This window comes from Anomalospiza imberbis, chromosome 14 (assembly GCF_031753505.1).
Source record: "Anomalospiza imberbis isolate Cuckoo-Finch-1a 21T00152 chromosome 14, ASM3175350v1, whole genome shotgun sequence".
NCBI classification, from domain to species: domain Eukaryota; kingdom Metazoa; phylum Chordata; class Aves; order Passeriformes; family Viduidae; genus Anomalospiza; species Anomalospiza imberbis.
Genome location: NC_089694.1, coordinates 4,910,425 through 4,938,201, shown reverse-complemented (window position 1 = coordinate 4,938,201; position 27,777 = coordinate 4,910,425). Strand labels below are relative to the sequence as shown.

General features: G+C 46.1%; 1 protein-coding gene across 1 annotated transcript; it reads left to right on the top strand.

Moving 5' to 3' along the window:
* The first annotated feature begins 1,795 nt into the window (after nt 1-1,795).
* On the top strand, nt 1,796-27,777 carry LOC137482335 (sodium/hydrogen exchanger 2-like). The gene is made up of 12 exons (XM_068204590.1): nt 1,796-1,949; nt 3,310-3,773; nt 4,504-4,754; nt 7,964-8,181; nt 11,765-11,961; nt 15,179-15,268; nt 17,427-17,497; nt 18,561-18,725; nt 19,159-19,273; nt 20,484-20,618; nt 25,518-25,590; nt 26,463-27,777. Exons 1-12 carry the CDS (start codon nt 1,925-1,927, stop codon nt 26,612-26,614), a joined length of 1,956 nt encoding a protein of 651 aa, XP_068060691.1. The 5' UTR covers nt 1,796-1,924; the 3' UTR covers nt 26,615-27,777.

Below are 27,777 nucleotides of genomic sequence, written 5' to 3'. Positions count from 1 at the left end.
TGAACTCCCACTGCAAGGCTTTTTCCCCCTCCAAGATTCCAGTATTTCAATTTTGGCTTAAGGAAAGTGTAGGTGAGCATTAACTTTTTGCTTTTTTTTTTTGCGAGAATAGCAGAACACAAAATGGATCATTTGGGGATGGAGGGGAATGGGAGGTTGGCAGAACTCCTTTTCCATCCTGCCAAATGGAACAAGTCCTCAAACTCTTAACTTTAACACCCAATATTTCAACAGAAAGAGGAAAATATGATGGCTTGGGATGTGAGCCCAGGCTCAGAGCTGCTTCTATTGCTCTTCCTCTGGCTAAATAATTCCTTAATTACTTCTTAATTGCTGTCAAGAGCACTGTTCTGCCCTCTTCAGAGTAATGAGTGATTTCTTGTTAGATATTAGGAAGAAATTCTTCCCTGTGAGGGTGGTGTGGTCCTGGCACAGGTTTTCCAGAGAAGCTTTGGCTGCCCTGGAAGTGTCCAAGGGATGGAGCTTGGAGCAACCTGGGACAGTGGGAGGTGTCCCAAGGATGGGGGATTGGAATGTGATGAGCTTTAAGGTCCCTTCCAACCCAAACCATTGTCTGATTGTATGAAATTCAAGTGAACCCTGGTAAAGCAGAAAGAAGTTGCTCCTCAAGGGTGTCACTGCATCCCTCCTGCCTTCCAAAATGTATCCTCCTCTTGCTTTACAAACGGGATGAGGAACAGGGAGCTCATGTGGTGCTGAGGCCCAGGATCTGTGTCCTGGGCCCCTGCAGCTCAGAAGGGGGTCACCAGCCTGTCTCTGGCACTCCATTTTGGTGTCACTTAGGCGGCTGAAGGGAACAAACAGGCCATCGATCTGTCTGGCAGCAGCCCCAGGCCCTGGATTGCAATTACCAGTATTCTTTGGGCTAAATTTCTGCCTCTTGAAACATTAACCTCAGTGAAGCTTCACAACGGAGGAATTTGACCCAATACATTTTTTTCTCCACTGTTTTATTAAAATCTGTTAAACACTGTTGAAACTACATTTATTTTTCCATTTTTCCAATGATTCTGAGCAACTCAGTTTTTTTTATGCTCTTTTCAAGAGAGATGAAGAGAACTTTTCCTGTTAATCTTTTTTATAGGAAGCTTTAAGCAATTGTAGAGCCTTATTTATCCCACACTGGTGCTCTTGGTTCCTGCAGCTCTGTATTTAGCCCAACAAACTGGGTGATTTGCTTGTTTCACCAAATGAAAACTGATTTTCATTAATGTTTGTGTTGTGTTCTTCGTGTGGGCACTGCAGAATTCCAGGGAAGGCCCCTGTGTGATGGAGCTGTTTCAGGATGGGATTTTTTTATGGGACCTATTCTGCCAAGTCTGTCTGTTCTAACAGCAGTGAAGGTTATTTTTTTCCTTCAAGAGAGGTTTATGAGGGACTGGGAGCCAAAACACATCAAGAGTTGGGGCTAAAATATGAGTTGTGCCATTGGTCTGAGGGCACACGAGGCATTTCCTCAAGGAAGCATCCACAGGAGGAGCCCCTCTTTGGGCATGTGGCACTAAAAAACACCACTCTGTAATGGAATCTCCCAGCTGGAAGCTGATGGACCAGGCAGGGAAACCAGCCTGGGGTGGAGCATTTGCTCCTCCCTTTGCAGCCACCCCCATGAGCGCCGGTGTCTCCAGCAGCGCTTCCAACCACTCACCCTCCAGCTGCGGCTTTCAGGGACATGGAGAGATATGGACACGGAGCTGCAGCTGTCCTGGCTGGCCCCTGGCTCTCCTGCCTCCTCCAAGCCCCCCGGGCAGGAGCCCTGCAGGAGCCGCTGCTGGAGGACGCGGTGCTGGAGAACATCAGCTGGGCTGCTGAGGAAGCCCAGGGCAACGACTCCTCGGAGCACGCCTTCTTCTCTCTGGATTATCAGCATGTCCAGGTTCCCTTTGAAATCACGCTCTGGATCATGCTGGCATCCTTGGCCAAAATAGGTGAGGCCTCCTGAGAGGATGAGGAGGGACAGGGAATCTCTGTGGAGGTGGTGTGGCCTTTGCTCCATCTCTGCTCTGAGGTAACGTGCCAAACCCTCGGAATTCGCACGCTGTGTGCCAGAGACACTGCACAGTGGAAAATAAGTTGCATTTTAGCTCGAAATGGTGGGTTTCCATCTAGAAATTCATACCTGGGAGTGCTGTTGCTGTTAGGAGGAAAAATACTGGGTTTCCAGGAGGAGGAATTTGATTTAACTAGAGGACACACCAAGGTGTGTGTTCACCTTGATTTCCTTGCCAGCCACGCTCCATGCAGGTGGTCCACTGACATCTTCATCTTAAAATGAAGATTCCTTATTCTTAGAAAAGTGCCCTGTGTCTGGTGAAGGAATAATTCCATCCATGGCCAGGGTGTTACACAGCTAAAGTCAAATCTCTGTGCAAGGTCATCTAAGAAGGATTTAAGTTATTTAAAATATCTGATCTTTTTATATTTTCCTCTGACAAACTGGGCACAGGAAAGTGAAAATTATATATAAGTATTTTTCTCCAGGAATTGTCTTCAGTTCTGTTAAAATACTGCTATAAAAGTTATTTTACACCATTTTTTCTTGTATTTCTTTTTCTCAGAATGGAGAAGTCTGTAAGATTGGGTTTGAGCTGAATTTTTCAGATGGAAAGGGTCTTTTTGTGTGACTAATTTCATGTTACATAATGAGACCCTAATTCTAGTCACAAGCATGAAGACCTAATAATGATCAGAGATTTTAAAAAATTATTATTCTTATTTTAATTAGGTTTGTTTCCATGATTTTTCTTTTAATAACTCACATTGTACTTGTGGTGGTTTTTTTAATGTTGGGCATTGCACAAGACAGGCTTGATTGGACATTTTTTAGCTTTAAATGCTAATGATTAAATACTATTAAAAGTGGGCCTGTTTATAATTAATCAGAAGGCTTTTTGTCATTTTTTTAATGTATAGAATCTATATTGTGTTTAAAATTAGAAGTTGCTATTTCTGTTAGTGTTGAAGATGGGCTGCTGACTAGGTTACATAATTAATAATTCCAAATACTTTTTTATTTATGCGGTTTATTACTTTTTATTTATTAGGTCAATATGTCTTTCTAACCTCATGCTATGATGAAATGAGGTCTGAAATTACAGTAATTTGAGAGAGTTTGGTATTTTCAGTAATTTTTAGATTTTCTAACCAATTTCTGATCAACTTCACCCTCACTGTGTGAATTTATTTGTGCTACTCCGAGGTGTAACCTGCTGGCAGTGGGAGTGTGGGGACCTCCTGAGGGTTTGGGCTGGTGAGATAACACCAGTTTTATCCTTCTGTGCCCTGCAGGGTTCCATCTCTACAACAAACTGCCTTCCGTCGTTCCCGAAAGCTGTTTGTTGATATTTGTGGGACTCATCATGGGGGGAATCATCTATGGATTAAATGATAGGTCACCACCAGTGATGGACAGCGACATCTTTTTCCTCTACCTCCTGCCCCCCATCGTGCTGGACGCCGGCTACTTCATGCCCAGCCGCCCCTTTTTCGAGAACATTGGCACCATCTTGCTCTACGCGGTGGTGGGGACCATCTGGAACGTGTTTGGGATCGGCTTTTCCCTGTATGGGATCTGCCAGGTGAAAGCCTTCCGGCTGCAGGACGTGTCCCTGCTGCACAACCTCCTGTTCGGCAGCCTCATTGCCGCCGTGGACCCCGTGGCTGTGCTGGCTGTCTTTGAGGAGATCCACGTCAACGAGAAGCTGCACATCCTGGTTTTTGGGGAATCGCTCCTCAATGATGCCGTGACTGTGGTAAGGACCAGCCTGAGCTGGGGTATTTAACCTGCAGAGGATGGTGCTGAGTGATGGGATGGAAGATCTGCAGAAAAGGAGGCTCAGGGAAGACTTTATTTCCCTCTGCAGCTCCTTGAAATGAGTTTGTAGCCAGGTGGGGGTTGGTCTTTTCTCTCAGGGAACTAGTGGCTGGATGAAAGGAAATGGTCTCAAGTGTCACCAGGAGAGGCTTAGATTGGCTGTCAGGGAAAATTTCTTCATGAAAAAGGCAGTCGAGCGTTGGCACAGGCTGCCCAGGGAAGCGGTGGAATCACCACATCTGAAAGTGTTTAAAAACCGTGTGGATGTGGCACTTGGGGACATGGTTTAGTGGTGAACATGGCAGTGCTGGGTTATTGGTTGAACCTGATGATTTTGGAGGGCTTTTTCAACCTCAGTGATTCTGTGATTTGTTGAGGGAAAAGTCATCAACAACCCCTTCTAGCAGAGATCTCCTGGTCCAATTCTCTGGCACTGAGGTCCTTGGCAGAAATCAGGTGAACTTAGAAGTTTTCAGGTTTCTCTTTGAGTCCGTGTCTGGGGACAGAAATGTCCGTGAGGGCCACAGCAGTCCCCTTGTGGGAGCCCGACCTCCTGGGCGGGAGGTGACGCCACACTGGCAGAAATCCAAACAGTGTATTTGGTGTCATGACCACATCTGGTGAACATCCAGTTAACAGCTGTTTCCCTCTTTCCTTCTCCCCCAAAGGTGCTCTACAAGCTCTTTCGCTCTTTCTGTGAGATGCCGACCATCAAAAGCATGGATGTTTTTGCTGGAGTTGGAAAATTCTTCGTGGTTGGGCTGGGAGGAGTTTTAGTGGGGCTGAGTTTTGGGTTCACCGCCGCCTTCACCACGCGCTTCACCAAGGACATCCGTGTCATCGAGCCCCTCTTCGTGTTCCTCTACAGCTACCTGTCCTACCTCACTGCAGAGATGTTCCACCTCTCCGGGATCGTGGCGTAAGTGAGGCCCTGCAGCTCCTCTCTCCAGGAAAGCTTCCTGCCTATATTCACTGAAAAATACCCAAAGACATTTTAAAATTTGGAAATCTGTGTATGACGGGGAGCAGGCCCCTCTCCAAGTGTCACTCTGTTTCCCAAATTGCACAACGATGGCTGATGGTGGATTTATGTAGGTTATTGAGGAATGTTTGTTTGAGCTCCATGGTTTTTGTTTGGAAAGGTTGGATGTTCCAAGAGTGAGATGTCTGGTAGGTTTGGCAGAGCCAGAAGAAGTTTCTCAGCTTATTTTGTTATTTTCCACATGGCCAGTCAAAACCAAAATGGGAAGAGTTACAAGCAGAATTTAAGTCAGCTCCTTGGAAAGGTTTGATCTTGGTTTGCAGCACGTCTGTTCTCACATCCCCTTCCCCATCTGCATGTCCTGCCTGGCAGCCCTTGGTGTGACAGAGCAGTGAGTGACGGGATGGGAACTGAAGCCTGAAACATTCCTGCTTTTTGGAAGCAGAGGATTCTAATGGAAACCTCTGCTTTGGAGATTCTGACTTGGCTCCAGGAGCTCAGACATGGCTCATGTCTGGCCTCAGGTGTCAACCAACACCTCTGTCTCCAGTAACATTGGGAATCTGCTGGCCAATTTCAGCCAAAGCTGCCAGAGATTATTCAATTAATTTAATTTTCTTTTAGCTGGGTAGATCTTTCAATAAAATGAATAATTTTGGGCCAGGTCCTTCAGATTCAAGGGACTAATTAAGCTTTGTGCTTACCTTGTCAGACATCTCACTGTCAGAGCAGATGCTGAGACAAGAATAGCCAGAAAGACCCCAATGTTCACTAAAATCTCACCTTGGAAAGCAGAGGGAGAGGAAAACCAGAGGGATCCAGCCCTCCTGTATTCTGTGGGCTGGAATCTATTGGGTGTGCTTCTCCTACCCAAACTGAGTCAGCTGGTGCTGACGATCACAACCATTTAATATTCCCCCAAAGACACCAAAATGCACCTACCCTGCATCAGTGGCTGCAGCATAAACAACAGTGCAGCTGATGAGAAGGAAGATAAAAAGAAAATAAAAAAAAATGAAGTGGGCTCCCAGCTCAGCACAGAAGTATCTGGGAGATCTATTTTAAATCTAATGATGTTGCTTAGGATATAAACCATTCCTGTGTCTAGCAGATTTTGTTTCCTCAGCTGGTTAATAGGAGCAATATTTGAGTGTTACTGAAAACAATTCCAGCTCTGGGAATAGGTAGGAAAAACCTATTTATAGGAGTGCAAGATAGAAGAGTGAAATAAATATGCTGCATAATCATCGTGGAGCAGAAAACATTCAATCCTAATGGTGTCTCCTTCTATCAATCACAATCTGCTGTACCCATTATGGAACCCATTTGCTGTTCTTTTGAATAATACATTTTTTTCTAAAGCAAAACAATGGCAAAGGCAGCTGATTCCTGCACTGTGCCCTTCTAATTGCCAAATTATAAATGCCTGTCTTATAGATCTGGAGTTCAAACAATTCATTCTGTTGTGGCCAGGGAATACTGTATTATAAGAAGCAGCTTTTGGCAGATTGTTTCTTTGAAAAATAATTTGATTGCCAAAAAAATCAATTCTACATACTCCAAAAAAATCTAAAAACATCTGAATACAGCTCAGTCTGTGAAACTGTTCTGCAAATGGGTTTTAGTTTAATTTTTTTCATTTCTTATTCTCTTTTTCCCTGCCCCTCGCCTTGGTGGCAATGTTCATCTTTAGCCAGGACAAGACAAAGTTTGTTCTCTTTCTGTGACCCTGCTGTGATCCCATGTCCGTTGTCCAATAAGCATTCCCCCAAACCACAGCTCTGGAAGTTACTTGCCCGGAAATACTTGGATTTCTTAGTTTTTAACTGTAACTATATTCCCCACTATTTATTGAGGCAGACATAGAAATGGAAGAATTTTTTTTTTTTTTTAGTCTGTTGTTCAGTCCCTGTCTGTTGCTCTTTCTGGCAAAGTAGGTCAGACCTAAAAAGGATAAATCAAACCAGACCTGTATTAGAATATTTTTATTTTCTTAGGAGATTAAAGATGTGAACTTGAACATTTGGTGAAAAAGGGACTTGAATCTTGGTCTCCTGCTGCTGGATAATAGAGGATCCCATTCCTCAGCAAAAGCATCGGGATTTTCCCCATTCTGACCTTTCCTATCCTCTGCTTTTGCCACAAATCCTCTCCCTAAAGCCCAGTTTTAAATTCAAACAGACCCAAATGTTTGTGTCTTCAAAATAATGGGAAATGTTAGTGAAATTCTGGGATTAAACAGGGTATTTTCAGTGCAAAGCAGTAATTGCCTGGCAGTTCTCTGAGCATCTCTTAGTTGATAGTTCTGGGTGAGCCACCACTTCTCTCAACACCTTTGTTTGGGTCACTTACCTGTCCTGGTCACACCTAGAGCCAGGGACCAGCCAAAGATCTGCTTCTCTGTTGGCTTTTCTGTGATCCAACATTGTGATGTTCCCTGTGGAAGTGGTTTTCAGTGCAATAAAAATATGGATGGCCTTACCAAGTGGCAGTGGAAGTCAGATCTTGGAAATTTAAGCCATTTTTCTATTCCTGCTGCAATATTTAGAACAGAAATCTTTTGCTCCAGATTAAAATATAAAAAAACGGAGCTTCAGCACTTTGAGCGCTCAATTGTTTTGACCTCCTAGGATTGCTGGCCTGAAAATATATTGATTTTTGACCTCCTAGGATTGCTGGCCTGAAAATACATTGATTTGAAAAGCTGATAAATTAGGCTAATACCATGTTCCCTGGAACTTGAAGAACCAATTATCCATGAAAAATTGCCAGGCAATTGCAAGGTCAGAGTTTGGCAGAGTTAAAGAACTGGAAACGGTGTGTGGCGATGGGAGGAGCTGGGTGTTAGTTGCTTTGTGCTCTGATAAAATGCAACAGGCGATGAATTGTTCATCTGTTAAAGTCCAGATCTGGACAGTTTGGGCAACCTATGAAGTATTTTGTTGTCCTAGTGGTCCTGATACTTTTGGCCTGAGGTAGGAAGTGAATCAGCCCTCAGTGAAATGTCTGCAAACATCCAAAACTTGATGAAAGCCACTTTTTTCATAACAGATGTGTTGATTTTCTGTGTTAAAGTAGAAAAACATATTTTTCTTTTCATATTTCAAACATATTTATTTTCTGTTATTTATTTTTCACTTCCTCAGCATCATTTCCTGTGCCATGGGCATGAAGCGTTACGTGGAGGCCAACATCTCCCTCAAGTCCCACACCACAGTCAAGTACTTCATGAAGATGTGGAGCAGTGTGAGCGACACCCTCATCTTCATCTTCCTCGGAGTTTCCACCATTGGAGAAAACCACGAGTGGAACTGGCCCTACATTTGCTTCACGGTTATTTTCTGTCTCGTTTGGAGGGCACTTGGTAGGGGAAGTTGTAGAACTTGGTTTTTCATGTATGTTCTTGTTTATGGAAGTGAGGAATGAGATTCCATTTGATGAGAGGGTGCTCTGCCCCTCCATCATCCTTTCCTGCTTGCTCTGCAGTGTGACCGTTCCAAATGGGAATGCTAGAACTGGACTGGGACATCCTAGCCAATGCTTCCTGCTCCTTCATCTCACTCTCATGAGATCTGTTTTATCAATGTCCCTTTTTTGCCATGATCTTCCTTTACCCTCCTTCATTGCCACGATCTCCTCTTCCATTTCAGTGGTTTTTAGTCCCTTGGTATTCTGCCAATACCACAGGAGGGAATTTTTAGATCCATACCTTGGGGTGAGAGATCCATACCTTGGGGTGAGAGATCCATACCTTGGGGTGAGAGATCCATACCTTGGGGTGAGAGATCCATACCTTGGGGTGAGAGATCCATGAAAATCCTCTGAATTTAAGGGATTTAATTCATAACAAGCTGGTGTACAGCAGCATCCTTCACTGAGAAACTGGAGGAACATTCCAGTAGCTGTCCTGGGTAGATGAGATTTGGGACCTAAACTTGTGAGGATGCTCCTGCTCCTACTCAAGAATTTCAGGTCAGGGTTGAGAGTGGCAGAATTGGGGAATTGCTGAGGTTGGAAAGGGCCTGCGGAGATCATCTGCTCCAACACCCTGCCTGAGCAGGGTCGGGCAAGACTGTGTCCAGATGGGTTTTGGTTATCTCCATGGATGGAGAGTCCCTGGAAAACCTGTCAGGTTGTGTGACCAACCTCACAGCAATAGAGACCAAGGCTTGGTGATAAGGAGGAGCAAAGCAGGAAAATACTCTCCTGATAACTGATCTCTGCAGTTTCTTTAGCCACAATTACCATGCAAACCCAAGTCCTGGTTCCAGCATTCCCTGGGATCCCATTTTCATGCATTGAAAATGAGCAGAAAAAATAGATGTGCTGTGTTTTCCATTCTCCTTGGTTGCATCTTGTGCTGATTCCGTGCTGGGAGAGGCTGGACCTCCATTCATCTTACACCTAATGAGTGCAGAGTGCCTCAGTTATGGATATTTTTAAATCTTAACAATATTTGTGAAAATAACAGCACACATTTCTGGCAAAGAATTTGAGAGCTTAAAAACGTTCAACAGGATTTATGTTTGCAAACCAGTAAGTCGAGCAGTGAACTTGAATTTGACAGACACTTCAAGAAATTGTTTAAATAGGTTTGGCCATGATTAGCCAGGCAGAGCAGAATGGGGTTTATTAGCTGTTAGGACATGCCAAAGTTTGTTTTAATAACTGTGCACCGTACTTGGAAATGTGCTCATTAGTCAGTTTTTTTGTACATTCAAGTGTTTTATTTCCATTAAGTGGTTTATCTTAAATTATTTGCTCAGATGGAAGGAGTTCTCAGTGAGTCTGATTTTTTTTTTCAGTTCAAAAATTTTTCATTGCAAGATATAAAAACATAGCAATGCTACAAAGCACCCCAAAAATCCTCCCTAAGCGCAGCCCATCTGAGAGCATCTTAAATTACGTAGCACATTATTAGGGAAGGGCTCAGGCTGCAGCTACCCTTTTCCAGTCAAAATCTCCCTGGAATTAAATAAGAACACACAAACCAGGGCTGGAGGTTGTCTGAGTGGTCCTGAACAGGGTGTTCCTGTCCTCCAGCACCTTCCTGGGAAGCTGTGAGGGAGCTGGGAGGGTGAGAACTGGGAAAGGGCTGCACCAAGCCAGACTGGGAAACTCCTGCCTTGGAGATGGTGGTTGAGATTAGACCTTGGCCTGCTCAGAGCCATCCAGCAGCTCTGGATTAATTAATAATTAGTTAATAATTGGATAGTAGGGAAGATTTCTTCATGGAAGGGGTTGCCAAGCATTGGAACGGGCTGGCCAAGGCAGTGTGAAAACAACAGCCCTGAAGTGTTCAAAAAACGTGTGGGTGTGGCACATGGGGACATGGGTTAGTGGTGGCCTTGGCAGTGCTGGAGGAATGGTTGGACCTGATGATCTTGGAGGGCTTTTCCAATCTTAACAATTCCAGGATTCTAGGATTCTGGAGGTGCTTGAGGCACTGATCCAGAAAAGGGAGGTGCCCTCACATTTCCTTGCAGGAATTGGGTATTTTTGGGTGAACAGTGCTGGGATTGGTGTGTAAACTGTGCCCCAGTCCTTCACAGAGCACTCTCAATGCTTTAAATGTTTGAGAAATGATTCTGCTGAAACCTGGGGAATTCCTTTGGTATGAGGAAGATAATCTGAAAAGGAAAGTAGAGCCCTTGCATAGCAGCACTGGGGCTCTGCTTATGTATAAGCCCTGGGGAGATTTCCTCCTGCTCTTTCCCAAGGTATCTGCAGGAGAAAATACATTCTGCTCAGAATGATTAATTGTATGTCATCTCTTGGAGCAAACTGGCCTTGAATTAGTTTAGGAAGTGCTAATAATAATTTATGAGGAAGGATTAAATTAAGACAAATGCCAGGATATCAGCTCAAGTAAATTTTGTTCCTTTAAATCATTGCCACTGCCTGAGCTGTAGAGTAGGGGTGGATGTGATCTGAGGGAGGCTTTGTTTTATTTATTTTTTAAGTTGAAAAAGAACCTTGACACCCAAGTGCTTCCTGTCTGCTGGTCTGGGCACCAGTTCTGCAGAGCTCCAGCGATGGGGAAGGTGCCACAAGTTAACTCAGTTAACTGAGTTCCCTATTTCCAAACATCCCCAGCTTTTTGTTTTCTTCACACTCCTCCAATGTACAGTAAAAGTTCAGCTATTTTTAGCTGGAGGTGTGTGGGAAGATGTTTGATATGTACATAATAATTGCACTGTTTTTATTTCTTTTACAAACACCCTCTAGAAAAGCAACAGTGCTGTAGCTCCAGCTAATTCCTAACAAAAGTCAGTGACAGGCGGTGCCATCAGTTCTCAAAATGGCTGTTAATCTTTGGGAAATGGGATGTTTATCACATCCATTGGGATTAAAATCACGGCCTGCTGATTTAAGGCCTGACTTTTTGTACCTTTCTTCATCTGTTTGTGCATTTGCAAATGGCTGTAAATCACAGCAATGGTTGTGTCACCTCACGTGGCCTTCAATTTGTACTGTATAAATCTGAGGGAAAGAAATAACATTAACACAGGCGGAATATAGCTACTTATCCAAGCTACTGCTTGGAAACTTCGGCAAATAGGAGGGCAATTTGTGGCTAAATTGTTGCTGTTGATTTGCCTCAAAAGCATTTGTAACCTCAGCAATTCAGTCATTTGTTATCACCAATTAGAATAAATCAATTCCTATTTCAGGACTGTAGCCAGTCAATATTTGTAATATCTCAAATTAGAAATATGTTGGGGATTAAGTTTTATCTGGACAAAGCAAATTTCAGCCTGTTGGATCAGACTGGAAGAAAAGTTCTCCAGTGGCATATTGGGAATATACCCCCTTGTGCCCTGGCTAGTTCCTTCTAGTTGGTGTTTACCAATTTCGGGATGTTTTACTGGAAAATGTAAGATTGTGAGTTTTCTCTAATTGCTCTATTTGACTGATGTGCCTCAATCTACCTTCCTGCTTTTCAGGGGTTCTTGTGCTGACTTTCTTTGTGAACAGATTTCACGTGAACACCATCACCAGTAAGGACCAGTTCATCATTGCCTATGGGGGGCTCCGAGGGGCCATTTGCTTCTCTTTGGTTTTCCTGCTGCCCGACTTCCACAGGAAAAAGCTCTTCATTGCAGCAACAACTGTTGTCATCCTCTTCACCGTGTTCGTGCAGGTAAAACCAGTGCTGGGCACACACTCGGGATTAGGTCCCCTCCAGGAGTCTGGGGGAGAAGGTTCCTCTCCCTCGTGCTGGGGCTGTAAGTTCTGGTGCTCCAACAATGAGTTTTAAGGAACTGTGGTACTCTAGAGCTCGGGAGGACTAGCAGCTCTCAGCATTGCTGTGACATCTAGTGGTAAAACCATTCCTGCAGCTTTCTGTGGGATCTCAGGGTCCTGGATGTCTCCCTGCTCTTCTCTGACCAGCAGCAAGTCTCTAAAGGCTTCTCTAAAATACAGCTCTTAGTTCATCTGGCAAGCACAGCCACATTTGAAGGAGGGTGTGGTGGAAAAGTTGGGGTTGTCTGGTGCTGGAGTGAGCAAGGCCAATGTCCACCTGCTGTTTATCCCACAAAGTAAAGAGTGGGTCTCCACAGGACTGAAGTGAGTGGGATGTGGAGGTTTGGGAAAGATCTCATGTAGAAAATCTCCCTGCGAGCTCCTGGTCAAGGACATGAGGTCCATGTGGAGATGCTGACCAGGAGCAGAGGAGTTTCTGGGCCTTTGGGAGATGGTGGCTCGTGGTGGCAGCTGCCGAGTGGCCCCGTGGCTGAGCATCACCCTCAGAGCCAATTCCTTCTGCTTTTCCTGACTGAACCCCTCAGGTGGGTGTTGAGCACTGGGACAATGTGGAGGGTTGGGGTTGATTTTGCTTCCCCACTTCCACCTAAGTCCTCATCCTGAGCTGGAGAAGTGGTGGAGGATGGATCAGAGTGTGTTGTGCCAATGGGATTGGAGCTGGGAGTCACAGGGCAGTGGGACAGGGCACAGCTTCAGCCTGAAAGAAGAGAGAAGGGGGCAGACCTGCGGGGGGATGTGCTTAGGTGGAGCTTGACAAGTTTTAAGATGCAAATGTGGGTGAGAAATTGAAAAGCCCTGGTCCCCAGGCACGTCCGCTCACGCAGAGCGGCTCTTGAGCCTCACACAAAGGTTGTTCTGAGGCAGCAGCTCCAGGCTTGGGGAAATCCTTCCCGGGGCCGGGAAAAGGGCTTTTGTGTAACCCCAGAGCTCAGCTGGTGATGTCATCCCCGTGCAAAAGGGTGAGAGTTAAACAGGGTCCCCGTGTCGCCGGGGAGCCCCCCTGACCTTCAACCATTCAGGAACATTGTGTCTGCAGAGGGGCTGTGCTGGGGCTCCAGGGACCTGCAGTGCCGGGGCCACCATGACAACAGGGGGAGGGAAAAACCAGGAAAATTACTTAAAACCTGAGGCAGAAATATATTGCTGGAGCTCAGCACAGAAAAAGGTGGGTAAATGTAACAGAACCTTCAAAAAGCTGGCTTTGGGAATCAAATTTGTGGTGCTGCTGCCAGACACATCGATGGATGCATTATTGGGGAGGAAATATTTTTACCATCCCAGAGTCTTTAGTGGTCACTGTGTGTGGAAAGGGCAAGGGAAATATTGGCTGTGAAACAACTTCTGTGCATAGTGGGCATTTTTGTTCTTGTTTTATGCAAAATATTTTCTTTATATTCACAGTGACCTCAATATAGGCTTGTTGGGGAGTGTCTGTGTTAAACAGGACAGAAACCAAGGCAGAGGTGACTTGGACCCTTTTATGCTGGTTTGAGCCATCTTGTCAGAGCTCAAACCCTCCAAATCCTATGATTCCCGTGGAAATCTTGCCCCTGCTGGCTGGAAACCATCGCGCCACAGAGGAATGACCACCCCTTGAGCTGTTGGGCTCGGCCACCCGTGCCTCTGTCAGTGCATTCCACAAGCCAGGAAACTCCTCTCTTTTGGCCTTCCCAACCCAGTTGCATAAGGCTCTTCCCACAACAAGCCTGGTTAATCATTTTAGAAGGTTGACTGAGCCATTGTCAATTCCTCAGTGCTTCCAAGCAGGCTGGATATGTGCCACGTAGACCAGGAAGTTCTCCAGGGAGCTCTCTGGGCTTGTCTGGAATGTCACAACCCCCCCCTTATTGTTCTGGTGTGGTTTTAAAATCAAATACTGTTGGAAGTTCACTCTCTCAACTTACTGGCCCCTGACCTCTGCCATGAAATTCTGAGCAAATTGTGAAGCGGGGAGATTGTTTGATGCCTGCACTGTCCCACTGGATTTCTGGAGGTGGAAAACATTGTGTGAGCTGTGATGGAGCTGTCAGACACTCCCTGGGATGAGCTATCCCTGGTGGGTGGAGGAGCAGCACAGGGGACCTGCAGGTGTGCTGTGAAGTGATGTGTGGCCTGGAATGACACATGGGATTCCCATAACAGTCCCAAATGCTGCTTTAAAATGGAAACAACTGCAGCTGATTATCCAGGAAGGCAAGAGGCCAAATTGCACAGTCTCTGCTTAATTTTTGTAATATCTGTTATTCTGGAATTTGTGAGTTCTGTGTTATTGACTCTGAATAGCGACACATTTTTTATTGCTATTAGCTATTAAAATGACACATTAATTGTTTCTGCAATTAAAAATGTGTTCAACTCTCCTCCATGCCAGCATTTGTGACATTCAGAAGTCATAAACATCAACCACTCCATCATTTTTGCTGTAAACATGTCCTAGAAAAGTCATTTCATGCGGAAGCTGGACTAAGAAACACAACCACAGCAGCATTTTAGCTCTCTCACGAGGCTTAAAGGATATTAAAACTTTTCCTTGACCCTTCCCACCAGGTGGATGCTTTGATTAGGAAACTTAGCCACTGGCTGGCCATCAGAGATCGCTGGAGTAATGGTGTGTGACACACAGTGCTTAAGGAGTGAACAGACAATTGGTGGTGGAGGCTCTGTGCTGAGAAATCTCAAGGATTATCCCCATTTCAGGCATTTGAACTTGGATCGTTTCAAGCCCCTTTCCATCTGGGAGGCCATGAGCAACAGCAAACCACAGGCTTGACTTTGGAATTATTGGTTTGCTTTTTGTGGTCTCGGAGAGGCCGGAGGAGGCAAGCAGAGGTTTCTTCCCCCTATCCTGAAGCCTCTCTGTGAGTTCCCGTTGACAGGTTCCTACCGGGAGCAAACAAAGTGTTAGGGGTACACCCGGGAGAACAATTTCTAGTCCTGTTGAAGCTTTGCAGGTTTTATCCTGCAGGAAAGCAGGGCAGGTGAGGGAGGCTGCTCGAACACCAGAACAGGCTCGCTGTGGCTCAGCCCCATGCCAGTGCAGGAAAATGGGGTGTGAGGAAAGGCTGATTTCTGTGTTGGTGGTTACTCTGCAGGGAATGACCATCCGTCCCCTCGTTGACCTGTTGGCTGTCAAGAGGAAAAGGGAGAGTGCTCCCACCGTGGGAGAGCAGATCCACATTCGGGTAAGCGGAGCATCTGTCAACACGTGGCCAGAGCTTTCTGATGTCTCTTGGAATGTGCGTGTCTCCAGGGACCCTGCAGATCTGCACTTTTACCCAAATCCTCTGCAGGTCAGCCCCTTTCCATGCTGGAAGTCCTGTTCAGCTTCCTAACCATGTTTTTTTTTTGCGTTGGAAGAGCAGCCACCAATCAGGCTGATGTAATGTAAGGTAGTGCACAAACATGAGAGAAAAAGGTGATTTCTTGCCCAAAACTTTAAGCTCTGACATAACTCAAATTTCTCTGGTCTCTGGAACGAAAGAAAGAAAGAAAGAAAATGAGGCTTGGTTGCTTTCAGGATTGGGAACTTCCATGTGTTCCCAGTCCCATCACCACCACTGGTTCGGATATTTTTGCAAAAAAATGAGGAAAGAGAGGATAAGGTTGGGGCTATATTGGAGGGAACCTCTGAAGTGCACCATCCCTGGAATTATTCAAGGCCAGGTTGGATGGGGATTGGAGCCGCCTGGGATAGTGGAAAGTGTCCCTGCCCATGGCAGGGGCTGGAATGAGATGAGATGAGATGTAAGGTCCCATCCAACCCAAACCATTCCATGATTCTACATCCATAACTCAAAGGTGAGATTTCATTCCCCTTATTCTCACCACTCAAGTGTTGGTATCTGTAGTCATAGAGGACTTCAGGGAGAGGCTCAGCTTCATGAGATCAGCTGCTCTCCCACTCAGCTGAGGCTTTGCATTTGCATCTGCATCCAATGGAAAATTAATTTATTTCTGAATCTAATTGTTCAATCCCAGCCACGTGTCTGTGGGTATGGCTCCTTCAGGAATATTACTGTCATTGTTTCTTTAGCAATAAAGCCATTGGGGCTGAGGACATTCGTAAAACCTGTTTGGCATCCTCACAATGGGGTTGGACTGCACGGCTTTGTCTGAGGTTAACACAACAGCTCAGGAGGCTGAGGAGCTTTTTCCAGTCGTGAACAGAGAAGACTTTGTTCTTTTGTCAGGGTGTGAATGGTACATCTTCTCAGAAATGTGTTCATTAGGAGGTGTGAGCTGAAAATGGCCATGCACCAATTAAGATGAGAAGGTAAAAATGCAGATAGTTGGAAATCAGGGATGCAGAAGCCAGAAGCAGCTTTCTTCCTCAAATTTATTTTGCCATCTGGATAGTTGGGATATTCCTGCTCGTAGGAGTGATGATCAGAGTGTGTGAGTGTAATTCCAAAGAATCAGAATAGTTTGGGTTGGACCTTAAAACTCATCTCGTTCCACCCCTTGCCATGGGCAGAGACACCTTCCCTTATCCCAAGTTGCTCCAAGCCCTGTCCAACCTGGCCTGGGACACTTCAGTGCTTCCCTCCAATGTCGTGTTTGTGGAACACACAGCTACCAACAGCCATGTGAGGGCACTAAACCCACACCAGGCTGCAGGGCTGAGCCAGCTGCTCTGAAACTTTTCTGTCTCTGACCTCCTGAAAAAGATAGTTTTAAAAAAAATTTAGAGCTGTGGAAAGTTCCAGGGTCATCGGTGCCTGAGTGCGGAGGGCAGCAGAGCAGAGCCCTCTCCCAGTTTAGAGCTGCCATTAGGAGGGAAAGCAGTTTGGGAAATTACAGGCATTTAACTTTGAGGTGGAAAACCCAACCAGGCTGGTATTTTTTATATAATTTTAAACAATAATACTGTATTTATCTAATGAATGATATGATAATTTTATTTAGTGGGAAGTGTCTGGGGGAGGGCAGTATTTATTATTGAAGATTAACATTTATGTGTTACCTACATTTATATCCTGAAGATACTGATTTCCTGAGACAAATTGTCCTCAAAAACCCCAAAATGAGCCTTTCCTGCTGGTCAAGGCCCAGAGGGCAGAACATGGGAGCCATCAGCCCTCCTGTACCTACACAGAGAGCAGATTCATGGCCCTCAGCATTTATTCTCTGCTTGCCCACACCTGAAAGCAAACCACTCGTTGTACTCCAGCACCAGTGGATGAGTGGATGGAGAATTATCCCAGTGCCTTCTCTCCTTGTTTCCCAATTCCATACCCCGAGCTGGAAGCATCCCCTGTTGTGTGTGTGGCTTTTGCTGTTTGCTGGCTGGGTTCATCACGTATGCAACCGGCGTAGAGTGAAATCCTCTCTCCTCTTTAGTTCTTGGATCATTTGCTGGCTGGCATTGAAGATATATCTGGACACTGGGGACAGTATTACTGGAAAGACAAGTAAGGATTTGCCAAAATACAACAGTGTACATGTGTAGGAAAAAAAGGAGGTTGGTTTCTATTCCCAAAGTTCCCATTGTGGGCAGCTGGGTCTTGTTCATCCTCATGGCACAAGGGAGGTGACAGAGGGGCAGCTTTTCCTTGTCTAAGGGGACACCAGGTTTTCAGGGCGCTTCCCTGCTTGCAGACACCTCTTTTGCATCACCCTAAAAAGATCCTTTCTCCTCGCCTGTTGTGTTTGTCCCTTCTTGCCCAAAGAATTCTGCTGGAAGTGCCATGGCCATGACACGCAGCCTGTCCCGGGCTGTGCACAGTTAACATTAAAGAGTTGAGTTTGCAGCACTGCTTGTTGTGGACTGAAATAACAGAGGATCTCTACAGATTTCTGTAGCAAAGTGTTCCATTTTCATTAAATTCTGGGAGTCTGTACATTTTAAAATTTAAAAGAGTGCATCAGGATTAAAAAAAAAAAAACCCAAAACAAAAACAAATACCATAAAATATACTAAAAAGACTATGTATCAGGTTTCATTCCTTGGTGGTCCAGACACAGATGCAGCTGGTAGAGATTTTTTAGGAATGCCCATGCTTGGAAGTGCCACTAGAGGGTATGGGAGACACTGCTGCTGAGGAGCATCCTGGCTCCTTGTGAGCAGATCTTAGAGAGATTGATGATCTCAGAGGTCTTTTCCAACCTAAATTATTCAACTATTTGAGCAGAAAAGAAGAGGAAATGGCTCAAGAGGGAATCTGGAAGTGTTGAAATCTGTGGCTACTGCAGATGCAGCACTTCTAGAAGAGTTCATGATATATCTGGTACTTTTGGGGAGTTTTTATTGTAAATAGTGAAGTTTTAATATTTTGACTCATGTACCTTAATGCAGAAATAATTAGGGACTGACCTCTTGGACCATCGATTTCTGAGGAGAAGTTAATGGGATATTAATGGAATTTAATGGAATATGGGGCAGTGGTGGGCTATGACCCTGCTGCCTTGCTCAAGTCTGTTGGTGCTGGGGAGTCAGGGGAGAGGCCGAACCCATCTCATTTTGTTCTCTAACAGATTGGAATACTTCAACAGCAAATACCTGCAGAAGATCCTGCTCAGGGAGTACGACCAGCCCAAGTCCAGCATCGTGCTGCTCTACGAGAAGCTGGAGCGCAAACACGCCATCGAGCTGGCCCAGGCTGGGCAGCTGGGCCACGGCCTAGCCCACCCCTCCTTCCTGTGAGCAAACACCAGCTCAAACTCAGCAGCTGGGGGCTAAAAATGATGGGCTAGACGAGCACCACCCAGCACTGATGGTGGCAAATGGAAGGTCACCTGTATGCCCACGAGTTACAGGGAAATGGTGCTCTGAGGAAGAGGCTCCTGCCCAGTTTTGGATGGGTTTGCATTGTTAAATGTTCTGAATGGCCACTTCAGACCTCACAGATGGCTCTGCTCTGCCACAGCTCCCCGTGGCTCTTTTATCCACCAGGGAGCATATGGACAGCCCAGCTCTGATGCAAATGCCAAATTCCTGCTTTGCTGTGAGCTCCATCTGCAGAGATGAGCTGTTGGCCATGTTGGCTGTGGTGGGATCCCAAAGGGGCGCTGAGATTTGGGGATGCATTTCTTGTGCATCTTCCAAAATAAGGTGTTCTGCTTTTCTTTGCAGCAGCAGCGACAGGACTGTCGTAACAGACCAAAAATTGGAGGACACTCCAAATCCTGATGTACTGGACAACATGCAGGAAATATTGGCGAGGAACCTGTACCGGATCAGGAGGACGGTACAACTCTTCCCTCCATCCACATTTTGAGTGTCCAATGACACAAATTTCCTCGGTTATCCGAACAGCCTGAGCAGATGTTATGAATATTTCCATAATTACCCAGGATGTCTCTTTGTGAGGAGAGAATAGTTGGCTGTGTGGAGCCAGATCCAGTTTCCAAGTCAGTGGCACATTTCTGTTTGCTGCCTGACAGCTTTTGAAAGGTTCACCCAGTCAGCCTATAATTTCATGGAATATTTTCGGCATCGGTACCCGGCAGGGAAAAGGAGAAAGGAGGAGCACATGGAACTTCAGGCACTGGGTTATCAGATCCAGCAGCGGCTCTAGGGCAGAGCAGGGATGGGGTTATCCTCATGGCACATTTTCCCCCATGGATGGGATCTGTGAGTGGGAATTAATCTGCAGAGCTTTTAAATCCACCCAGCAGTTTTGCCATGGAACTGGTACCACGTGGTTAAAGGGCATAAACCCCACTTGCTGTTTACAGAGTCATGGATCACATCTGGGGTTTCACACAGCACCTGGAATTGCTGTTCCTAGGAAGACTTAGCCTTAAAAATCCACCTAAGCCTTTGTTTTATGGATTGCACACAAAAAAACCTTAGGGGTGGGGCTGGTGTGGGCAGCTCAACACAGAAGGATCAGCCTCCCCCTCCTGTCCCTTTATTGAGCTGAGGGAAACAATGGGATAAGGCTGGGAAGAAACCTGTGGACATGGTGGAGGGATGAAGATGAAGGCACAGCTCCAGTTTGAGCTTAGTCCTGCATTAATCCAGCCTAACCCCTTGTAGAGACAGCATTATCCCAGCTCCCACTGGTGTTAGTGGGAGATTTCAGCTTGGCTGGGTGGTGGCTTTTGAAGGAGGATTTATGGTTCCCAGTGTCTGCATGATTTATATGGGAAGGTGGGGTTAATACAGAGCATCGGAGGCTGAAGCTGTGAAGGCACCTTGAGCAGAGTCACTGCACTCGTTCTGTCACCTGGATACCAGGTGTAACTCAGTCTTGTCATTCAGAGGTTTCTTGGGTGAGTTCACATTAAAAAAGCAGAGTTTGGAGTGCCATCTCCCTTCCGTGGCTCTTTCCATCCCTGCCTCTCCTAAATCAGCGTATGCCCACAGCTGGGCGGGATGGCTGCAGGGGGAGGAGGATCCTGGAGGAGAGCAGGGATGGTCCCGTGTCCAGCAGCCTCCGTGTGTCCCTGCAGGGCCCGGCGTACAACAGGCACACCCTGCCCGGGGACAGCGAGCCCACGGAGCAGGCCAAGGAGATCCTGATCCTGCGGCACAAGAGCCTGCTGGTGGAGATGGGCGGGAGCGACACCTGCAGCTCCAGGAAGGAGGTAAGAGGGAGCACTGGCCAGCAGGACCAGGCACAGCCTGCTTTCCCCACAGCCTGGTTGTTGCTGATGGTGTTTCCTTCGAAAGACAAATCTCGTTATTTTAACTTAAAAAAAAGGTCTCCGTCCCAAATCGCATTCCAATGAATAGGAAAAATACCAAGGGAAAATCTCCCCAGCCCAGCTCCTGGCAAAGCAGGGAGCCATCCTGAGCACAGCCCCGTTCAGTGTTTTGTGAACGGAGTTCCACCCGTGCTGGGAAAGTTCTTTACTGAGCAAATGTCACTGACTGGGCTTCGCTCTGTAGATCCTGAGGTCTGGTTTTCCCATGTTTTCTTTTCTGGGAGATTTCATCGAAGACAGGAATTTGTCTCCCCCCATTGTCAGTGATCCAGAGTGTAAATATTTGAAACTGCTCATTGTTTTTTTCCTCCCAACTCTTTTGAAAGGACAGAAGCATTTTTGTTATCTTTCTTATGATGATTCTGGGGGCAAGTTCTTTGTTTTTAAACACATCTCGTTCTGGGCAGGCTTGAAAGAAGTAAAATAGAGGGAGGTTTTGCTTACCAGATTCCTGTGAGAAACAAACATTTTCCAGTTTACTGCTTGCACAGCTCTGTGTTGGTTTATGTTCTGAATCAGAGGAGAAACAGGGCTAATAGAACGTCTGTGCCTGGTGAAGACTTTTGCTCTTTGGTGAGAGAAGCTGGGCCAACATTTAGCTGTGGAAAAGAAAGGTTTCCAGGAATGATGCATGAGGAGCAGATTTGTTTTTTTCAGTTCCTCCCATCCTCTGTAACTCTTTAGAGGAAAAGCATTTAACCCTTGTCATATTTTGCTCCCGAATGCCCAGGTCAGCAGCAGTGCAGAATCACAGAACAGAACATCCAGAATTGGAAGGGATCCATGAGGACCACTGAGCCAACTCGTGGCCCTGCACAGGACAGCCCCAAGAATCCCACCCTGTGCCTGAAAGTGTTGTCCACTCTTTGAGCTCTGGCAGGGTTGATGGTTGCAGTAATTGCTGAGCCATCCCTAAATTTCACTCACTTCTCTGAATTTTAGGTTTTGATGGCTTGAGCTGGAGCACTGTCCAAGTGTGAGCTGTGATCCCTAATCTAAGCAGCCAAGCTCCATCACTGATGAGAACAAAATGACCTTTTAGAAAGAAATAAATTACCCTTCCCGATTTAGATAGTAATTTTCCATGACAGCACCAGAACTTGGGAGTGCTGTGGACTTTTTTCCACTCCAATTTCCTTGTGGAAGTGCCAATCACAGAGGAGCCCACTGAGAGCAGCAGCACCGCACCATGCACTGCTGGTGCTCAGCCCTTCCTTCCCAGAAAGGTGTTCTGGCTCTTGCAAACAACTTAAAAGATTTAATTTGATCATTTACATGCTGATTGGTGCTTACAATTCAGAATAGATAGGCAAGAACATGGCATGTTCCTGTAGAACATTTGGTATAATTAAACTTCAAAAGAGCAACATCAAACTCCGGCTGATTTTGAGCACGACGTTCTCTACTTTAAGGATATTTGATTGTTAACCCTTGTGCTCCTGCTTTCCCTTTCTCTGCTGCACTAGATGGGAAATTCAGGAGCTTTGGGAAAGCTGCTTCTCCTGTTCCTTTGAGTGCTTGCAGCTGGGCTTTGGGGGAGCTGAACAGTTTTTGGGGAATTGCAAAAGCAGTAGGATTTACTCTGTGTCTGTACTGACTTGTGGGTGATGGAAAATGCCCTCTGAGGGTGGGAAATGCCCTGTGCATTTTGGAAAATGCCAATTTGATGCTGAACAATGACTGCTGTGTCATTGGAGCCACTTACTGGTACTGCTCACACCCCTTCACTGCGGCCACCTTGGCTTTGTGCCAGGCCAAGGGAAGCAGAAGTAAATCCCAGAATAGTTTGGGTTGGAAGGGACCTTAAAGATCATCCATTTCCACACCCCTACCATGGGCAGAGACACCTTCCACTAGATCATGATGTCCTTCCAACCTTGGAGATGATAGTAAATACTGGGGGCTGACCCCAGTGACACCTGTAAGGGTGGCTTTAACCCAAAAACCATCCCTCAGTGCCCAAAAGGACAAGCCAGGCCTGCTTTGTGTCACCAGCAGCTTTTCTACTAATTTTTAAGATTTTACTTAAAATTACCTTACCTTATTTACTGTGAATAGAAATAAAATGATGCTCCAAAGTGATGGGATAATGCTCTAACAGAGCCTTGAAATATTAACACCATATTAATTTTATATATATATATATAATATTATATAATATTAAGGAGGGTGGGTGAATGCTGTTACTTCATGCTGTAGGAGGACAGATTGCAGAATTTGTCAGCAGAAAGAAGGAACACTGTGCTAAAAAGTAGATTTTAGCCTATTACAAGCAGCTCAATACTTACCAGTTTTTGGGAAAAAAGCAGCTACTCATGTTTCTTCCATGCCAAACTGAAAAGAAAATGGTATTTTCCTGATTAAAAAAGCTATTAATGAAAAATGTCAATAGTGTTAGAGATTTTTCTGATTGTCAGATATTCCATCTTTTGTAGTCCCACGGGGAAGGGTTTGGCCGTCCAGGTTTTGAGTCAGCAAGAAAAACTTGGATGCTGTTGCTCCCCACGTTTTTCTATTCTACATCTCACCACGAGATGGAAGCATTACAACTGTGTTTGCAACCCCAACTGGAAATCCAGGGACGGGAAATAACTTCCAGCAAAGGGCCACTGGAACCCTTGTGGTGCTGGTGAAACTCCTGCAATTCCACTGCCAGTCTTGGAAAAAAGCCTTGGTGGTACCTTGAGCGTTAGGAGCTGAGGGAATAATTAAAAAATCACTTTAGTTCAGTAGAAACCCTGTTTTTTCTGTCTGGTGAGTGTCTATTTTTCTTTTTTGGTGAAGCTGCTGAGAGCTTTGCTGTTCAATAGGAAGCTGTTGTAGCTCAGTTAAACTCATATTTTATTAGGGGCTGATTGGTCATTTCCCCCCAGACACAATCAGGGATGTGTGGGAGAACATCCCCGTTTGGGCTGGTGGCTTCCCCAGGCTGGGAAGGAGCCAAGTTCATCTTGGCTGCTGGACAATCCATCTCCTTCCAGAGGAGAAGGCAGTGCCCTCCCCAGGTTGGACACAGGTCTGTGGCCAGGCTCCAGCCAGGAGGGGTTGGGATTGGAGAAGGATGATCTTTGAAGTCCTTTCCACCCCAGACCGTTCTGTGGCTCCGAGTCACCTCTCCTGGGTGGCTTTAGGTGCCTTAGGGGTCTCCTGCTCTTCAGGTGCTTTCACAGCATGGAGAGGGGGCTCTTGGAGCCTCCTCCAAGGAGAGTTTGGAGAGCAAACAGGGAGAAGTAGCAAGAAAAGAGCAATCTTCCTTCCTCCAGAGCAGGTTAAATGATTTACACCAGGCAGAAGGACCTTGGCAGGAGAACGAGGTGACTTCGGCTCTGAACCACAGCCCAGGGGATTAACTCCAAGACTATCTATTTCCAGCAGAAAGTTCGCCTTCCTCCGCCTAAGGACAAAATTCCTGCCGAAGGCTGCTGCTTCCTGGAGCTGTGCATCATTGCTGGCTTCCAGCACCAGCTGCTTTTGGGGCTTGCCTTATTTTCGGCAGGGATCCAGCCCAGCCTGAACTGGCAGGGCAGATTCTGAGACCCAGGACAGCTTTTATTTACCACGGAGCACCCAGAAAATCCTTGCACCTGTAGCCAGGCAACTTGGTCCTCTTTTCTCCTGCCAAAACAGGGGTGCACTCCCCCAGAAGGAGCTTATTTGGAGCTGCCTGTGAGCCATGTGCGTAAATGACACAGTGGCTTTGGTAATTTTGTCAGAGCCCTTTCATGGAGCATGCTCTGAGAATCGTTCAGTGCCCCTGGGAATGGCTTTCCAGGGAGCCGGGCGCTGCTGCCGGAGCCGGGAAGGCATTGTTATTAAAATGGTCAATAAAAGTGAGAACAAGGGATGGAGGGCAGCGGTCCTCGTTAGGGGAGGGGAGGAGAACGAACCGAAACAAAACCGAAAACTAGGCTGGGAGGTGTCCAGAGTTATTTTGGCAGTCTGGGTTTCTGAGCGGAGGTGCCAAATCACAGCTGCGTGAGAGACTTATTCCCAGTTTACAGAGGCACCGAACAATCCAGGCGGCATTGTGCTACCTGATTTTTATTTTTTTCATTCCTATTTTTTTGTCCTGGAGGGTGGAGATTAGCACTGGAGTGAAAGGACAGGGAGCTCGTTAGTGCCAGCTCGTTACCTGCCTCCTTGGCCTGCAGCCAACGTGGGGAACAGCCAAGGTGAGAAACATCCATATCCTGGGGACAGCTTTGCCTTCTGCACTCCCTGCCCCATTCTTCCAGCTCCAGGGCTGCTCCTTCCCATCCTCCCTGCTGAACCATTCCTGGGGAGCTCAGACCTCTTCCAGAACTCAAAATATAATTGCTGTGTTGTGAAAATTTAATTCTTTAAGCCTCTGACACTGGCTCAGTTTTATTTCTAAATTATTGACACTCCATAAAGAGCTAGAAGTGTTGTTCAGAGAAGCTGTGAATGCCCCATTCCTGGAAGGATTTTAGGCCAGTTTGGATGGAGCAACTTGGTCCTGTGAGAGGTGTCCCCACCCACAGCAGAGGGATTGGAATGGGATGATCTCTAAGGTCCCTTCCAATCCAGGCCGTTCCATGATTCTATGTTGTAGCAAATCACATCTGCAATTACTTCCTGCCATCTCATCAGTCTACTTTTAGCAATCCTTCTTTTTTTATTGTTGTTGTTGTTTTATTTTTACATGGCAAAAGTGAAACTAATGGGAGTGGAATCCTTGGGGATTGCAGACGATTGGTTTATGAGGCAGGAGTGTTGTGAACAGATTTCACAAGGCACTGAAGTCCTTCTCTCCCTCAGTCCCAGAAGGAGGACTCGTGCTCGGCGCAGGGCGAGGCCACCCCTCAGCCCAAGCTCTGCCGCTCCTTCACCGGTGAGTTGGGGAGCTGGGGGTCATTCCCTGCCCTCCTCTGCCCACCCTCATCCCCGTGGAATGGCCCAGCAGGTGACAGGGAGGTTGTGGGACAAAGTGGGGCTCCTTAAATGAGCCTTATGGGTGAGCAAGAAGAGCCAAAAGCCTTCCCAGCCCTGGTGCCCCCTCTCAGCTCACCTGAGGTTGGAGTGAATGGTTTGGGCTATTTCAAAGCCATCTAATCCAACCCCTCTGCCACAAACAGGGACATCTCCAACTAGGTTAGATTGCCTCATCCAACTTGGGATGTAGCTGTTTTAGTCCACAGTTTACCAGGAATACTTCAGTAATGTTCTTCCTGAAGAAAACCATGACTATAAGCAGAGAAAAGTGATAAAAAACATTATTTCTGGATAAATCTTTTTCCACCCCAAGGAAAACATGAGTACCATGGCCCCTGACATACAGTGTTGTCAGAACAGAAGGAGATTGTAATTCTTCTGTCGTGGTTGCACGTTCATCCCTGTCAAACAATCCCATAATATGACATGACATTCCAGGTGCTCCAGCAGGGACGCCTGCATTTTCCAGAGCTGGTTTAAAGAAGCCACCACTGTGAATTTTTGCTCTGCAAAGCTGCAGATGCAGACTGACAAAAGAATTATGATATTGATCCAAATACCTTATGTATTTTGAAGCATAAACCTGGGTTTAAATTACCTTTTTTGGCTTTTTCTTCCATGGAAACACTGATCTTTGTCTCCTGTTTTATAACTGGGAAGTGGAGGGGAACAGCTCATCCCCAAAGAGCACATGGCCACCTCAGCGCTCCTGCTGAACCACAAAGAAGGGTGTTTCTCGTGGTGTTTCTCATAGTTTTTCTCTTCCCACAGTGGGGAACACGGAGAAGGTTCGGGAGGTGAAGGAGAGCCGATCCAAGTCCGTGTGTGCCATCCCACCGCCCCAGACCTGGGGCGGGAGGAAAGAGCTGTCTCTGGAGATGTACAAACACAAGGGATGCTCTGGCTCCCCAGGAGGGGTCTGACTCCTTCAGGGAGGGCTGCTGGACATGTAGATAATGTAAATAAGATCCACGTTGGAAAGGACAGAGGGGACAGGGTGGAATATCCAGGGTGGTTTCCATGGAAAGTCACTCTTATTGCCCACTGTTGGGTTTTCAGTGGGAACTGAGGGGAAAGATGCCCAGCTGAGCATCAGCAATGCCAGGGAATAGCTGAGGGGACATTTCTAAGAAATTTCTAGGGAAAATTAGCCTGTTTAGTCTGGGAAAATTGCTGAAACTGCCTACAACTGTAAGGAAAGATGTTTTAATAAGGTGAGATATGGGATCTTCTCATTAGTTTTCAGGGATAGGCTAAACAGCAGGGAGCATTTGGATTATAGGTTGGGAAAAACTTGATAATCTCAACGAAGGTTTTATTAGGGCATGGAGGAAAGAGAAGAAACAGCAACAGATTTCTTCTTCTCCTCAGGAACTGGTGGATCCTAGCTATGAACACTAATCTCATGAAGCCCAAAGCTAAATGACATAGGTAAGGAGTTTTGTCTTACCTGAGGGACTGTCCCACATCCAGCCACAATTCTGCTAATGAAAAATTATTGCAGCTGTGTTAAAAGGGAGAAATATCTTCTTACTGGTTTTTGAAAATTTATGTAAGGAATGATTCACCTCAGAGTTATAATGAGGAGGCTCCAAACCCAGTGGTGAGAACAGGAGATGAGCAGCAGCCCTTAAATAGATGGGAAAGGTTTCTGACGTGGTTGGTTGGTCACATTAATCCTGTAAAGATATTTTGGGATGATCTCTGCTGCCATAGCTGGGAGCTGTGGGTTTAGAGGGGTTTGAAAGTGTCAAGAGGGTGACCCAAACCCTGGCTGCTTCTCCCAGGAAAGGTGTGAGCCCTTTGCACGGCAGATGCAGGTGAACTCTGGAGATAGGACCTGAGGAAGCCCCAGCTTTGGGTAATTTTCTTTGAAACTCCAGGTGCATTCAAGCCTTTGAATTCTTGTCCTTACTGAACCTGACAGGACAAGTTTTAGTTTTGTGTTGTCATTTTTCTTTCTCTTCTCCTTCCTCTGATCTAAGAGTGTTTAATCTGAACGAGTGGCTCATTTTGAAACAACATTAAAAGAAACTGTAGGCATTCACAGACTCGCCCCCATGATATTTTTGGGCTCGCAGAACCA